Below are 14390 nucleotides of genomic sequence, written 5' to 3' on the forward strand. Positions count from 1 at the left end.
TGAAAATAGCATGGTAAGTAAAGCAAATTATCGTGTCCGTTCCCAAAGGGAACTCACGACGGCCGCTAACACCCCAAATGAATACATACTGTGTACATAAAGGACAAAATAGTTGTCCACAGATGAGTGAATGTATACTGAATGGTAGTAATTGTATGGGCCATTAGCAGGGTATACCCTTAGGGACTGCTTCTTGGAAAATTGCAGAAGGAGCGAAACCCTAGTATTCTGCAGTCTGCACCTACCATTGTAGGAGTTTCCATCAAAGTCCAGACCTCTGCCTAGCGAGAAGCCCAGGCCTTCGAACGCATTCATCGTCATCTCCACGGCGCTGATCTTCTGGATGAACTGCGTGCGCAATCCGTCGGCAGCTCCTAGATAGATGTAGACCGCTCCCTGCTGCTTGCCATCAATCGTCTCATACGGTGCACCTACAGCTACGTCTGCACAATACAATAGAAACACCGCATGTAGAATGAAGAACTTAGCGAAGGTCCAGTGAACTAGAACCTACGGTCTCTACACAAAATGTCATGCTTACAGTACTGTAAGGTGCTGAAAAACTAGGGGCGGGGTGTCAGCCTCCTAGCCTTCTAGCCTAGGTTGTTCCTATTTTCACAAACTACAGTCTATGCACAGTTGAGTCACCGTGTATACATAATCATTGGTATGCTGTGCTTGGTGAAATCCTGGCCTGTTTGTTTTTCGGCACTCTATTCTTCAGCGCCTGACAGTACTGTAGTGAAGGAGTTATCAGGTTCTCACAAGGCAAAACTTAGAACTTAGCAGGACAATGAGACTGCAAAATCTGCAGGGTGGTAATATTCAGGATCTCCCAGCGTTTTTAATACAAAAGCAATATCAGTGCCTGTATCCACATCCTCATCCCTAAAATGCTTCCCCAATAGGTGAAAAATTAGAAGTCATACACTTGAATAGGCTCAGCCAAGGACTGGTGAAGAGTATGCGGTGAATTGTTCTGCGACTAATTACCGAACTTCAAGGAAATAGGTATTACTGTGCCATATCACTGAGCATGACCATCACCGAAGGTTGTACATAGCGTGCTGAGAGTGCTCTGATGCCACCAAGGCAGAGCAGAGTCATGAGAGTGCTCTGATGCCACCAAGGCAGAGCAGAGTCAGGGGCGTCAGACACGCTACAGTCACTATGGTATTGACCGTACCACTATTTGCTCCACATACCCCGTCAATAAAGTTAAATGCCCTGATTTGGGCACGAAACTTTCAAGATTTCAGCGAGCCTCACCCCCCCCCCCCTTCCCCCTCTAACTTGAGTATACCTCAGAAGGCTGACAGTACCACCTTAAAATACATTCCAACGCTCCTGATTGCGTAACCTGGTGGTTGCATTGAGCATGAACCTTAGAGTTACAACAAACTACTTCCTCCGGAATCAAAAACCTCTTGACTTTTTTCACTTTTCTTTGCTGCTGTTCTGTCGCTCTCTGTGTGGCTCTGTCGGCCTGAAACACCAACAGAATACATTTTCGAACCGTAGGAAAGCATGATTCACATTCTGGTAAGCCGACAATCACCGCAAGGCAAAGGTGTCGTGCTGTAAACAAAGCGAAGGGACGATGTTTTGCATTTTTGTCCACCAGCCATATTGCCAACAAAAGCACAGTGCTCACTGCTCATTGTTGCTAGTTTTTGGTTCAGAATGAGGAAGAGCAGGACAATGGCACTGAGGAGCAACACGTATGTGAAAAGGATAGCAGCTAGCGTTTTGAAATCGGCGTCGTCCCCAAAAACACCAGCCTAAGTGCGAACAGGTCGGCAAGATGTCAAAACTCCAAACGCATAGATGTGATACTCGTCACTTCGCTGAGCAAAGCTAAAAAGTTCAAAATCGAAGTCGTCGTTCAGTGGAATTTTTCAGTAGCTTCCACTCCGATGTTTCCTTAGTAGCATAGGAGAACAGGCGAGATCTCCCCGCAGAAGTCGTGATGTGATGGGACGACTACAACGCGGAGAGAAATGCAAAGCGTTTGGCTTTGCTTGTACGCGTCGTTCCGGTGCATTCTCGAGAGCCAAGGTGTTAGCACTGTACCAGCGCCACCGCGGTCTCCACCTAGATGCTAGGGAAGGTGCTGGTGCAAATCACGTACTGGTAACAACAAAGACGATCAGGGACGCGGAGAAGCTGCTCCGTGACATACGGGAATGCGTCGATCGACCTGCCACTTTGGTTGGATCCAGCCATGATGAATCGAGCGATGGCGACGCAGATTGAGACTCTATTCCCATCAATTGATCTTGTAGATATTGTACACATGTGCATTGAGCATCTTGAAGTGTGTCTCTTCCAATAGAACACTTTTGTGAACACAGTAACTCCCTGAAAAGTGATCTGAAAAAGTCACGAAGTTTTTGTTTCCGGAGGAAGTACAATGTAGCCCTGTTCCACTGGTGTACCGAGTAAGCATGAACGTCCTGTGTGGACGATTCCTCCTGCTTCCCCTTCGTGCAGAGCATTGTCTCACCATTGAATCCATCCGCATTGATATCTCCTAGAGAAGAGACCGCAGCACCAAACCAGGCTTGTGCTTCTCCAAGTAGGGTACGAGCGGCCGAGGATGCGTTCAGGATAGTTGCAGGGTTACTCTTCTTTCCTAGCGTGACAGCCTGGTCAATGACACACACACACACACACACACACACACACACACACACACACACACACACACACACACACACACACACACACACACACACACATACGCGCACACACCATTCACATTAAGATGGATTATTATCCCCTGCTAGTACAGCATTAGGTAAAGACTGCTCCAGTTCAATTAGGTAAGCATGTATGTTGGGGCAAGAAGTCAGTTGGACGCTTCCTGCAGTTTGATCCCCAACGGCACGGACTGGTGCACAAGGAGATCTCAAGGGACATGATTGGCTTTTCTGCCCGCCCATATCGTTGATGTTAGCTAAGGATCTCCAAGTTCCATCCTTCCACCTGGTTCTAACATTTGTTATCGCTCTTCACCCCGGTCGGAAAAGCATCCTTCATGTACAGGCCCCATAGCCCTTGTGATTTACAAGCAAAGTTAATAGTCCTATACGGCACCATGTTGTGCTCCGCAAGATCACAAGTCTCCAAAACGTAGCTCATTAAAGAGATGGCCAAAATTAAATTCACGGCATGCACATCTTAGACCCAATGTCCATTGAGTTAAGGTCTGTGATGGACGCCGAGAGAAAAACCAATCCACAAGAGATGATGCGCATCCCTGCACTGGCTTCACAGCTTGCAATACATTGTTGTTGCTGTTGCTGTTTCAAATCTTTATTCTCACGATAGCCAGCGGCCAATAAGAGATGTGTTGTTGTTGTTGTTGTCGTTGTTGTTGCTGTTGCTGCTGCTGTTGCTGTTGCTGTTTCAAATATTTATTCTCACGATGGCTTGTGGCCAATAAGAAATCTGTTGTTATTGTTGTTGTTGTGGTTGTTGTGGTTGTTGTTGTTGTTGTTGTTGTTGTTGTTGTTGTTGTTGTTGTTGTTGTTGTTGTCGTCAGGCGAAAAAGCACGTCATAGTACATTCGAGATCAGCGGGAAGAAGATGACGATGTCCACTAATTTAGTATCTGTGCACACGAATCTGCTGTGTGTGTTACTCTGTGTGTCAGCTATGGCATCATCGCCTGTGGTTCCATGCCTAGCATGTACGTCTGAACCATCCTGCAAAGTTTGAAAGACGTAGGTTGAGCGATCGCTCCGCGAAACATACTTTTTGAAATTCTCTTCATAGTATATCTTCCACCATTGAAATTTCGAATTTCTTCGAATTTTTGCTGAGAGGGGTGGCTTGCAACCTCGATATGGCTTGTTCCAGGCATGCTTTGGAGCCATCGCCTGTTGAAACAGTGGCGGGAAGCTGCCCTGCAACTGTTCCAGCAGGAAATTAATCGATCCGAGAAAGCGCGAGTCCGCGAATCTCGGTTGAATATTGAGTATTCCAAGCCTTTTCACGACGAAGATGGAGTTCTTTTTGGAGATGGACGTTGCGGCAAAGGACATGGTGTCCGACTTCTGGCGTCAGGTGAAGCCAGGGATCATTTGTCCAGTCAGGTCGGCAGCCTAACCATCGGTAAGCTTGTGTTTGGATCCCGTTCTGCTCGATGTGGTAGATCACAAACAATTTGATATCGCACAAATTGATCTCAGCATCGTGCGTACGGTATTTTATATTCAGAAAATCCCAAAGTGTCTCTGTGTGGCCGTCCTATGCCACGAGAAACTCCAATCAGGCTCCTATGTCCTCTGCCTTCATGATTGAATGTCCACTTCGTTTGAACAACGAACACAACAATTGAGGACGGCTTTGCAATGAAAAATACAGCTATACTGGAGCTGAAATAATAAGAAAAAAATGTGCTCAGGATGAGACTCGAGTACACGCATATTCTCCCAGCAGGTGAAACGCAATTTTTGTGAAAAATTCGTGTCGCCGACTGACCAGTAATTTCGCCTGACGTGTTAGTGTCATAGTTGTTTTCTATTACCTCAAAATCCTTATTAAATTTTACTGCACATACCGCTCTTATGGCTTGTCCAGAGAAGACGTAGACGTGACCATTCTCGAAAACTGATCTCGATACGGAGCTGGATCGAGCTAGCGGTGCTCCAACAAACAGCTCCGGAATTCTGGAGGGGTGGGAGACACAACAGACTTTGGATTAGTGATCAAGACTAGTCTTGCCCATATAGTATGGCAAGTGAGATGTTGGGTTGACCTGAGCAACTGAATAGATATAGAGCAGGGCCGTAGCACCCACTACGGCTGGTACGACCATGGCCGTACCACTTTTCGAAAAGCGTGGTCCGTCTGAAACGTGCAAAACCGTAATAAAAAAATCGGGACCGGTCAGATCTTCGGCTTGTGTTTGAGTCTGACTCATACTCGACTCGACACGGCTATCAGGTACACTTGGTTCACGGCAACTTAGTTTTCTGCACTTCACCAAGTCAATTTCGTATCGCAATGCTAGATTGGCTAGGGTACCCCGGAAGGAGACCATAGGTCTGTGGGGACTGCCCTAGAGAAATATGAATTAATACTATACTATACTATACATGAACCATAACATTCTATGCCTAACAATTAGTAAAAGATGTGCCAAAAGTACCCAGAACACAGGATTTTGTGTCTTTTTTACAAAATTTCCCAGGGGACGATCCCCGAACCCCCTTCACAGCCCGCTCCATCCTTTGGTTGTACCACTTTCCAAGCCCCTCATATGCCCCTGTAGAGCATACTCAATCTAGCAGTACATAGAGCAAAGCCAAACTAATCAAACAATTATGATGTCAAACATGATTGCCAAGCCTGAAGATGGCTTCGAGTTCGAAGTGGACACTTCAAATTGTGTGTAACACTGATGATCAAAGACGGGAGAAAGCAACGAACTTACCCATCATTTGTGACATCCACAGCACACATCGAGTAGCCAAAGTTTTCGCCCATCTGCAAAATGCACAATGCCACAGATTTGATGAACATGCACATTCTGCAAATAAAACATGGGAAAGAAGAAGAAAAGCTCCCCCTCCCCCCCCCCCCCCCCCCCTTCCCCGCCTCTGCCCACCCATGCCACAAAAACATGCCCACCCCATTCAATGGCACACCACCTCCAGGCCACGTACAATGCTTTCACTGAGGCAGTAGAGAGAATTACTTTACAACTGAACTTGATTGTATACTTGTGTACAATATTACAACATGATCTTTGATGTCATCAGGGTTTGCTAATGGCCAACGCAAACTTCTCAATGTTGTTAAAGGGGAAGTAAAGGCTAAAATCAAATGTTCACCAGTTGTAGTTTCCGGGGTGCCTGCAGGCTGCAACTAAATTTGAAATTTCACACCAAGGTTCAATTCGAGTGACAGGAACGCGCCCAAACAGGCTGTAAGTTGTACCCTGCAGGCACGGTGACCAGTCCACTGGTGTATGCATGAGCACGTGACCGCTTATTCAACCATGTTCGATTGGGAATAAGGGCCGAACGCTGCATTGCAGCCTTTTCGGACCAAAACCAGTCGACTCAGCATCCAAAAGGCTACAACACATGGGCCAATTGCAACCATCCGTGCTTTTATGGGAACGAAATGCCGCTTTTAGTGACATTTTGCACACAAACTCCCAATCTAGGAGGGTGCAGTCACCCAGTTCCGGTGGAAGTGGCGAGTTTGATTGGGAAGAAAGCGGCTCAGCTCCTTCGGACCAAGACCATTCGACTCAGCACCGAAGGCTACAACTGGTGAAAATTTGATTTTAGCCTGAACTTCCCCTTTAAGCCGAGCATTGGCACACAAGGCAAAGTGATCCGGATTTGTTGCGACTCCGCACTTGTTCACCATAAAATATTGCAACAGAGCTTTTGGCCATACTCCAATGTCCTACATACTCAACCCGTCACCACCATTCGCTCTTAGCCGAGCCAGTGAAACACACCAACACAGCAGGGACACTTCCACACTTCGACATCTCTTCACATACAATCACCCGACGGCTTCTGAACCTGATACCGGCGGTATTATGTTGTTAGCGGCGACATCACAACACTGCTACTTACGAAAGCACCGGCTATGTGAACGTATTCCATTTTGGAACGGACTCGGTGGTCTGTTATTGGTCCAATTCTGGCTTGAGCGGGTACGATGAGAACCTGATGGACAATCAACAGCACGGACATGCAGCATAGAAATTTTGACACTGTAGGATGCAGCCACTAAACTTCAAAATCACAGACCCCCCCCCTTCCTCCTCCATGATGTCAAAGGTGTAACCAGTATAATTATGCTTCTAACCAACAAGTCAGCAAAACAACAGACAGAGCCCCTGTCATCGAGAAAAGTTGCTGCGGCTGAGTTACAAGCTAAGAAGAACTAGCAACACTGAGAAGTCTTTGTTTTCGTCTGACAGTGAAGATATGCTATCCGTAACTACATACAGCCAGAATGACGTCATGTTGAAGACTCTGATGCCGCATAAGTAGAGTACCGTAAAAAAAATTAATTTTACGGTTCGCGTCAGATTCGGTTAGAGGCCGAGTTTTCTGCATCCGTAGGAACGCCACCACCCTTCAAGGACCAAGGCGCAGATGCAGCTCCTAAAGCGGTGGGAGGTGAGTAGATCAGCTCACCAGCAAGTGGTCAAAGACGGAAAATCCTATTCACTGCATCCATGAGTACCGTAAGTATACAACATGTTGGCAGCTATCTACTTTCAGCTATATTCGGCACCAGCCCAAAACGCCTCAATCGATATGCTAACAAAGACTTTCCCATTGACTTTGGTGATGTACATGTACTAGTAGTATTAACCCGTGCCGGACATAATCCCTGCCGAGTCGAAAATCGTGAATTGCCGAAATTTTTGCAGCGCGGAAATTTTGTACACTTACAGTAATAGTAGTAGAAGCACCGACAAGTCAAAACTTGACACTACGAGTGTAGGAAAGACAACACGTGTAAAGCTTACCCCACCCTCCTTGCGTACACCGTACATTGGCTGTGAGAGAGCAACCTCTGAAACAAAGTACAATGCACGCCAGCAATTCAAAACACAATTGAGAACTCCGCGCGTCGACGGTATTCACGCAACGTTATCCAGGCATCACGTTCATCCCTGTTTTGCTTTACCTGGAGGACAGTCTCTGAGTACTCCTCTTGAAAATGCTCGGACAAGCCAGCAACTTTTAATAATGCAAAGTGTTTTGTGATCAGGAACTGCGCACTGCAAGCATATGTAGGTAAGGAGAGTTGCAAGAGAACGGTGGGACTGGGAGTGGGATATGGTGCGCTCCATTTCAGGTCTTTCTACCATTGGTACGTATTCAACAATGGCTGTAGTCTGCCGGTAGCAGTCCGCCAAACACGCTGAAAGTCTGTGCAGCAAAGCATTATACCGTGTGAACAACTCCGAACGCCTACAAAGTATGTGATAGTAGCTATCTGCGCTGCGGATGATGTAGTGTTACAAGATGATCAGTCATAAATTTAGGATATAAAATGTCAACATTGCCGATCAGTACAAAAACATATTATTCTTGTGACTAGACCGACACCACACACTCACACTCCACCTACCCAGTTCGTTATCACCATCAAAATCTGCCTGGGCAACGGCCATGCCAGTGTAGTTGTCGACATTGTCAGCATGCAGAATGCCACTTGTGAACGGAGGGACGTTCCCAAGACCCAGGTCGCCAGTCCAGATTTGACCTGTTGCAATGCGGTTCAAAACCAGTGATTAAGTAATGCTAACGAACAATTGTCCTCTAAAAATAGGAATAAGGCCGAGGTGGAGTTTCCTCGGCAAACATGACTTATGCGGTTGCAATTTACCCCGCTTCAAATGCACTGCTATTCTAAGAGGACTTTATTGCAAGGCAGTACAAAAACGTGGACTGGACAGAGGGAACTCTTGTGCCCAGGTAATTCAGATCTTTTTTCTTGAAGGCCAGTTCAAAGTACTTCAAAAAAGAAACCAAATAGATCAATGGACTGCACATGTTACGGGGACAGGGGGGGGGGGGGGGGGGAGAGCCCTAATGCATCAAAACTACGCTTACCAACACCAAGTTGTCTTCCCGGCGCGCCCAACACCATTTGGTTTCGATTGTTAGGGCCCTGGTACGGCAATGGAGCAAACGAGAAACAGAGAAAATTACGACCCACATGCTTAAAGTAGCAGGAACGTCTGATTTGTATCCTGATGCAAGTCACTGATAGAACTTCGAAAGACAAGTGAAGAAAGACGACGGAAATGCTGAAAATAGAACACGTGTGACTGTGCCTATCTGTATGGTGGGAGGAGAGAACAACACTCTTCATCAAGTATGGTTTCCGAATGAAGGCAACGGAAACAGCCGTCTCCAAATTCTTTGATGTATCCTGATGTTCACTTTGAAGGGTTTATCATTATTACCTGTCATGGCTAAAGTTGATATGCAATATGCAACATTGCCCGGCTGTACTTTTTGAATAATGGTCAAAAATATCCAAAAAATGGATTCATTTATGTTCATATCAATCTTGATAGTGGGTTTGCAGTGATTCTAGCCAGATTTTGAATGTGAAATTTTGAAATACGTTGCTCCTTGAACAGACGATCGCGCCACTGAGCTCAAAATCTCAATGTCCTCTATTCTAGGACCTCTTGCTTCGCTGCATAATAAAACTCTTCACATGGCACTGGATATACATTGGTGAGGAAGTCTCTTACCTTGGTAATGTCGATTGATGTTCCAACCAAGCAGAATCGCAACCATGTGTTAAGCAGGCCAGGCAAGAACTTGACGTAATCTTCAAGGCACAAAAGCACGACAATCAAAAGCATGATGGCGTAAGAGAACTGAAGAAGACCAGATCCACTGTCAAAGTATAGTGCTATGCAGCACTTCCAAAACAGCATTGCAATCGTGTAATCCACCGTGCAAAGCTCAGTAGACTCAGATAGGCCCGCGTACCCAATTTACTACTATGCAGAAACTCAATGGCAGGGCTGTAAAATTCAAGATCAACACTTGAACTGGTGAAGGTTTAGGCACTGGTTTATTCAACTTCTACTTCCACACACCACACCTATACTAGACATGCAATTACCCTAATCACCCATGCATGCACCAGTGTTAGGTGAAATATGGCACCAAAGCTAGCTGCCTTACGTGGAATGTTGTCGCACGGCGAAAAGCGCACAATCTGCTCTGTGCTGAGGTCTTTGGGTAGTATGAAGCAGCGACCGACTGCATCATCCAGCTCCTGGCCTTTAGAGAAGCGGCCTCCAAGTCGATAGAACCAAACTGTTTTGTAGGACGGAGCGCAGACCTGGGCCGGGGTAGAATGGCAATCATAGGATGAAATGATGCAGGAAAGGTTATATGTGGGACGTAGGAAACCATTTAATTTGAAAAATAATTGTCTGGAGAGGAGGGGTGAGGGCTCTAAGGCAAGGGGTAACGGTTATCAGTGGGGTACATGAAACAGTTCGATATCCTGGAGAGGGGTGGGGGTGAGGGGGCAGCTGGATAAAGCGGGGGGGGGGGGGGGGGGGGTCAAGGAGACTTCCAGCAGACTGGACGATCAACAGAAAGTGATCAGCAATGTGGGACATGTGCATGCCTCCGCATAGTTCACACACATACATGTGCACACGCACAAACTCACTTGTACTGCCCCACTGCCCGAAACTGGTTATGTGGGTCTCCCCAGGAGAAAGGAAAGGGAGATACAAAAAAAATCTTGGGAAGATGACTCAATTGGCTATTGAATCCACCAACAGCTAAGACCTGCTGAAATCTCCAGACTCTAGGCGCGGCAATGAACCCAGAGATGGGCTTGCCTCACCACAGAAAGTGGGTAGGACAATTTACAGAAAAAGGATTGATGGCATTGAGGTGTCCATCCTGGGATCCAACTGTGTTTATCTCACCCCCCCCCCCCAGTGAATGTGATACTGGATACTGGCATAGGTTGCTAAGTCACAATGGATACGATATAGGCCTTGTTAGTAACATTGATTTCACAAAAGTTAATCTCGCCAGAAGAAGTCCACCGGTCAACAGGTGTGTCACTTAAAGGGGAAGTGCATCGATTTTTCGAGTAGGGTCCAGAAGAAAGACAATTTGATATCGGTTCGAATGGCATATCTCTCGCTTCCATACGATAAGCCAAACTTGCCAAATCGCCAATTGTATGCTCACGTTGCCATAGCTACCAGCGGAGTGATGACGTACAAAACTTAGCTCCTCCACAGAGAAGGTCAATCACTGCAGAAATTGGTCATTTTCAATTGTCTTATTGTATTCACGATGTGAAAGAAGTGCTGTGTTCAATGCTATTAGTGCCGTGAACTATTTGTCGCCCTTCTCATGCATTTCCCTAGGCTGACTGTGCCTAGGAAATGGTTTCCTCCAGGACAAGATGCTTGGAATTCGCCGTCTCTCCTGAGACATTTTCAGCAAACTTTCAAACCTACGACATTATTTCATTCGTCAATCTCCACCACCCGTCGTCTCACCTGGCTTCAGAAGATGTTACGAGAGATAGGAGAGTCGCCAGGAAGCATTCACCTTCAGGAATTGGAAAGAGCAAACGGCATGGTCCTTGGTTGGGGGAAATGCTGAACGTCTGATTTGTCCCAACCAAGATTTCAGCATTTTGTTCGTCACTATTTTCGCTTGTCTGCTGGTGTCTCCGCGCTCCAGCTTTCTCCTGTCGGTGTCACGTCCCAGTACACAACCGAGAGGACTACTAACAAACAGTTCACTGCACTTACAGCATTGAACACAGCCCTTCTTTCACTTCGTGAATACAATAAACCAATTGAAAATGACCAAATTCTGCAGTGATCGACCTTCTCTGTGGTGGAGCTAAGCCTTTCGTATGTCATCACTGCGCTGGTCGCTATGGCAACGTGAGTATACAATTGGCGATTTGGCAAGTTTGGCTTATCGTATGGAAGCGAGACATATGCCATTCGAACCGATATCAAATTGTCTTTCTTCTGGACCATACTCGAAAAATCGATGCACTTCCCCTTTAAACTTTGACTAAAAAGTATATGGACCTTGAAACCAACAAAGATGACAGGCACAGCATTGCTAATTAAAACATGTGTGCCGAGATGGGACTTTGCTCTGGGCATGGAATTTCGTCGTTATTCACGAATTGTCGTTATGTCCGCAGTCGTTATTAGCGAAGTTGACTGTACATACAAACATCCACACACGCATGCATACAAATGCACGCGCACACACACACACACACTCACACCTTCCTTCCTTCGCCCACTGCCACGATTGGCTATGTGTCCCCAAACGGGGCGACTTGGAGGAGTGCTGTCTCCGGGACGCGGCATGAGGCCCTGCGAGTCCGGCGGGACGTGAACGGCTGTTTCACTGTTTGTTTTTTGCCTTTGCGGAGCGACGGGAGGTGCAACTATGTCTAGCGATGTCTTGAGGACGGCTGAAACGGCGTGTGCAGACCATACACAGGAGTGGTTTCACGGCAGGTTGTACACGAGAGCATACCACACTGTAGACTCCATCCTGACACCTGGTTCTCCACTCAGACCTATCATCTGCTGTTTCAAGCCACTCATTCATGCCAATGGACACCGCCGTCAGGTCATGTTTGATTGGGTCTTTCCACCTCTTCCGGGGGCCATGTGGAGGTCGTTTAGACGGCAAGGCACCAAAGAGCAATTGGCGGGGAATACGGTCATCCATGCGAGCCAGGTGGCCCAGCCATTGGAGACGACGGCGCCGGACCTTGTCAGAGACCTGCTCCATGCCACCCCACCACTGCCGTACCTGAAGGGTTGTCACGTGCTCGTCCATCTGGCGCGCCCGACTGATGCCCAGGACCATGCGTATAGATCGCAGGTGAAACGACTCCAGACGCTGGAGATCCCGTTGCCTCGGTGTCCAGTTCTCAGCACCATAGAGGAGTACTGCCAACACAGTGACTCCGTACACAACACGCTTGAGACCGATAGGAAACTCCGAGTTCGCAAACACAGCTTTCTTCAATGCGCCAAATGCACCCGAAGCTGCGGCGATCCTGCGAGAGACATCAAAGCTACTCCTAGCATCAGGAGTGATCTGGCAGCCAAGATAGCGAAAGCTGTCCACGCATTCGACGGTTCCACCCAAAGGCAACATATCCGACGCCACCACACCAACGCCCATAGGCATGAACTTAGTTTTGCCCAGATTGACTGACAGGCCAAAAGATGCTGCAACCTGTCGAAACGTGGCCAAGGCCCTTTCAGCACCGCCGTAGGTTTTGGCGAACAGTGACGAATCGTCCGCAAACTGACACTCCGTGATAGTCACCCTGCGACACTCTCTGAGACGCGTATTGAACAAGCAGTCTCTGCGAAACTGCGACACCTGGATACCGATATCCTCGTCATTGGCGATGGTAGCATGCCACTTTTCCACAACCGCACCCATGAATAAGTTGAACAGGATCGGGGCCATAGTGCATCCCTGACGTAGGCCATTTCCCACCGGGAAAGGGTCGAGCAGATCTGCGCCGAGACGAATGGATGCAGACATGCCTTCATGGAACGACCGAATGATGGAGATCAGCTTATCCGGCACGCCGAGCCTGGAGAGAACCCTCCACATGGCTGCTCTAGGCACTGAATCGTATGCTTTGCGCAAGTCAATGAACACCGCAAAGCCCTTTGATGAATGCTCATGCAATTTCTCGGCAACCTGGCGTACTGAGAACACCATGTCTGAGCATCCCCTACCACGGCGAAAACCACACTGGGAGTCAGGCAGGTATTCCTCTCCAACCAGCTGCAGGCGATCCGCTATTATTCTTGCCACCAGCTTGCCGACCACGTCTAGAAGCGCGATGCCTCGCCAGTTACCACAGTCACTAAGATCACCTTTCTTGGGAATTGGGATTAAGATGGCGTCTGCCCAATCCTGAGGAACCCTTTCCGTCCGCCAAACTTCAGCCAACAACATCTCCAACCTAGGCACCAGTTCAGAGCCGCACTTGAGCATCTCCGCTGTTATCTCTGATCGGCCACATGCTTTGCCATTTTGAAGAGCTCGCATAGCACGGTGTATCTCGCTGCAGGCTGGGGCGTTCTCAAGGTCAAGCCGAATCGGTAGCTGCCCAATGGAATCAATGGCATCTGGGACAAAATCACTGATCACGTTTAGGACACCGTCAAAATGCTCCCGCCATCGCGTACCTGTTGCCTCTGGTGTCTCGCACACAACACCCTGCGCATTCTTGATAGCAGCTGTCTTGCGGGGCTGCAATCCATCAAGTGCAGTCTGGATCCTCTTGATGCACTCCCAGCCTCCCTTAGATGTTAGACTAAAGCGTTCGCAGTCCCGAGCCTGCTTTCTCAGCCAGTCCTGCTTTGCTTGACGAACACTCACACACACACACACACACACACACACACACACACACACACACACACACACACACACACACACACACACACACACACACACACACACACACACACACATGCACCCACGAACCCTCTGGGCAACGCAGTACGGAGAACTCTCTCGTCTCTCTTACCACTACTCTGCCATCGCTGCCTTCGCTCATAACCGTTGTGCCTAGGCGCATGTTTGACTTGATCTCTACCTTGGATCCATTTCTGTGCTTGCGATCAGCTGGGGAAAAAGCATAAAAAGTTATATGAGACAACGCATGTACCTTTTTAGTTAATGATATGAGAGACACGTACTAGAATATGGTGACATGCCCTGTTAAAAATTCCAACTCTTTCACCATTCAGTCTCTGTCGTATCTTGGGACAGAAGGGAACAAAACTGATTGATACAGTTTCTGCGACGTGTCTTATAGAT

At 47.6% G+C, this 14390-nt stretch overlaps 1 protein-coding gene across 1 annotated transcript in view; it reads right to left on the minus strand.

Moving 5' to 3' along the window:
• Positions 1 to 14390, minus strand: part of LOC135809861 (integrin alpha-7-like) — a 36087-nt gene that overhangs the window by 19014 nt on the left and 2683 nt on the right. Inside the window, exons 3-13 of the mRNA XM_065323301.1 lie at positions 14098 to 14195; positions 9702 to 9861; positions 9260 to 9339; positions 8607 to 8664; positions 8122 to 8256; positions 7514 to 7560; positions 6606 to 6698; positions 5444 to 5496; positions 4568 to 4676; positions 2507 to 2648; positions 246 to 443 (exon numbers count right to left, since the gene is read on the minus strand). Of these exons, the coding sequence (XP_065179373.1) occupies positions 246 to 443; positions 2507 to 2648; positions 4568 to 4676; positions 5444 to 5496; positions 6606 to 6698; positions 7514 to 7560; positions 8122 to 8256; positions 8607 to 8664; positions 9260 to 9339; positions 9702 to 9861; positions 14098 to 14195 (1173 nt within the window). The remainder of the gene's footprint in view (positions 1 to 245; positions 444 to 2506; positions 2649 to 4567; positions 4677 to 5443; positions 5497 to 6605; positions 6699 to 7513; positions 7561 to 8121; positions 8257 to 8606; positions 8665 to 9259; positions 9340 to 9701; positions 9862 to 14097; positions 14196 to 14390) is intronic.

The sequence above is a fragment of the Sycon ciliatum genome, chromosome 2 (genome assembly GCF_964019385.1).
Source record: "Sycon ciliatum chromosome 2, ocSycCili1.1, whole genome shotgun sequence".
Lineage (NCBI taxonomy): Eukaryota > Metazoa > Porifera > Calcarea > Leucosolenida > Sycettidae > Sycon > Sycon ciliatum.